The 2,454-nt window shown below is 33.3% G+C and overlaps 1 protein-coding gene across 1 annotated transcript; it reads left to right on the top strand.

Annotated features, from left to right (window-relative positions):
* Positions 1-589: 589 nt before the first annotated feature.
* LOC110036978 (synaptotagmin-3-like) lies at positions 590-2,205 on the top strand (the record flags this gene model as incomplete). Its single annotated transcript, XM_020741541.1, has 5 exons — positions 590-708; positions 972-1,073; positions 1,165-1,239; positions 1,405-1,481; positions 1,956-2,205. Coding segments are annotated over 5 exons (623 nt in total), but the record flags the coding sequence as incomplete, so codon positions are not given.
* Between the last annotated feature and the right edge of the window lie 249 nt (positions 2,206-2,454).

Raw genomic sequence — 2,454 nt, 5'->3', positions numbered from 1 at the left:
AGAAGTGGGTGCGGGATTCTCATTGCTGCTATAGTTGTCAGACCCGCGTGGGTCCATATTTAATATTTTTTTAATTAAAATTAGGATATTTGAGAGAAAATTATTTATATTTTGTTATTTTCTTGTTTTGACAGACTTTAGCTATTGTTTTTGTGCTTTGGAAACTCTCTATTTTTTTTATTTTTCAGAGCATTATATTCTGTTTCTTTTGCAAGTGTTGTGTTTGTATATTGCTCAAGAACATGCGGATTTCTTCTTGCCGTCTGTATCTTTTCGTTGTTCCATCGTTAGACTCGCTGTTTTCCACCTGGACAGCTGCCAAACGCCTCTTCTCCCCTTCCAAATACCGTCAACCTCCCATAGTCTCATTCCCTTGCCATTTCACAACCACCTCCTTGCTAAATTCTCTTCCTAAACACCTTCTAGAAGCCCTAATATATTTTCAGATTTGATATATTGCTGTGAATTGCCTTGTTCTTGGTCTTCTATTGAGCTTATCTGAACTGATGCATTTAATATAAATTAGTTTAAATGTTTAGTTCTTACTCTTTTTATTGAGAATGTTCAATCTGTTCTTTAATTCCAACAGGTGTTAAAGTTGTAGAAACTCAAGAGAATGAACTACTTATTGAGCCTAGACTTCGATGGGCTGGTAATTGCAATGTCAACGTGGCTCTAAAACTGTTTTCCCTTAAATTCAATGCACAGGTAAGCCACTAAACGATATGATAAAACGGACAGTGCGCTCCTATGAATTTACATATCTAACACCTTACCTATGCATAAAAATTTGCATTTCACTTAAAGTTAAATTGATGGCATTTTTTATGCGAAAAGAAATATTTTAGTGGTATTAATGCAAAAAGTAAAGTTTTAGTGTTAGATATGTAACTACATAAGAATTGTGTGGTTTGCATGTAAATGTCCTTAAAAAGGCCTAATCTTTGAACCATTTTTCGAATTTTTTATAGTTGTTGGATTTACAAATATTCTTGGCACCTCGTATTACTCTAAAGCCACTTGTTCCAAGTTTCCCATGTTTTTCAAGCATAAGTGTTTCTTTGGTGGAAAAGGTAATTATACTAGGAATGGTTTTTTGCTCAAGTGAACATTTTTAAATCTTTTTTCCAAATAATTTTTCATTTTTCTGCTTCTTTATTGCAGCCTTATCTTGACTTTGGACTCAAACTACTTGGGGCAGACATCATGGCCATTCCTGTATTATATCGCTTTGTTCAGGTCTTCAAACTTCCATAATCTACATTAATCTGGGAAGCATAGTATTCGTTGAAGTCTGGCATGATTATTTTTGTTTTCTTACTATTAATTCTAGAAAATAAGTTTTTAACATACTTCAAAATTGGACTGAAACTAACCATAATCTATATGAAATTTTCTTTTAAGGACAAAATTGCTTCCGAAATTTCAAAACTCTACCATTGGCCTAAAGATTTGGAGATAAAAATTCTGGATAATGCTAGGTAATTCTCACCATCTAGAATTAGGACGAGTTTTTTCTCCTTCGCTTTTGTTCTCAATGAGTTACTTCTTGTAGCTCAACTTTGTATGAAATTTTGTTCTTTAAGAATAAATGCTTTTACTAGATGAGCATAACTTAATTTCTATCTTTTTTATGTAAATTGTTCGAGAAGTTACAAGTTGCATGCTGACATTTATTTAGAATGAAGTGCTAAAATAGTCTCTTGGTTATTTACACGGTGTTATTTTAATCCAGAGTTTAAAAAGTGTTAAATTAGTCCCCAGGCTTTTTTAATGGACTATTTCAAGCCATATTAGTAGAGTCTGGGACTAAATAGACACTTTTATAACTATGGAATTAAAAATGTCATCTTGCAAGAATTCTGAGGACCATTTTGACGCAGTTCTCCATTTATTTATTAGTTCAATCAGTTGTCAACTTATTGCATGATTTTTTTTTAACTTTGTGTTTTCAGCGGTGCCACGAAGAAACCTGTTGGAATACTACATGTGAAGGTCGTGCGTGCGCTAAACCTCTTGAAAATGGATATCCTCGGTAAATCTGATCCTTACGTGAAACTAAGTTTGAGTGGTGAAAGACTGCCATCCAAGAAAACTTCGGTGAAGATGAGCAATCTTAACCCTGAATGGAATGAGACTTTCAAGCTTATTGTGAAGGATCCTCGAACCCAAGTTCTTCAGCTACATTTGTTTGACTGGGAAAAGGTTTAGCTTCCTGTTGACCTCTTTGTCTTCTTCTAAAGGCATCTTTTTGCATTCAAATTGTTTTAAAATTTAGAGAAATTTGCATATGTAGCACACATTTCTCATGTATTTACATATCTCACACCTAAACTTTTATATTTACATATATAGCACTTTGGCGCTTTACCTAGTGCATGAAAATGTGTATTTCACTTTTAAAAATTACTAAATAATGCTATTTTTGATGTGATATTAAAGATTTGGGTGCTC

The sequence above is a fragment of the Phalaenopsis equestris genome, unplaced genomic scaffold (assembly GCF_001263595.1).
Source record: "Phalaenopsis equestris unplaced genomic scaffold, ASM126359v1 Scaffold213515, whole genome shotgun sequence".
NCBI lineage: Eukaryota > Viridiplantae > Streptophyta > Magnoliopsida > Asparagales > Orchidaceae > Phalaenopsis > Phalaenopsis equestris.
This window is presented reverse-complemented; position numbering and strand designations above follow the sequence as displayed.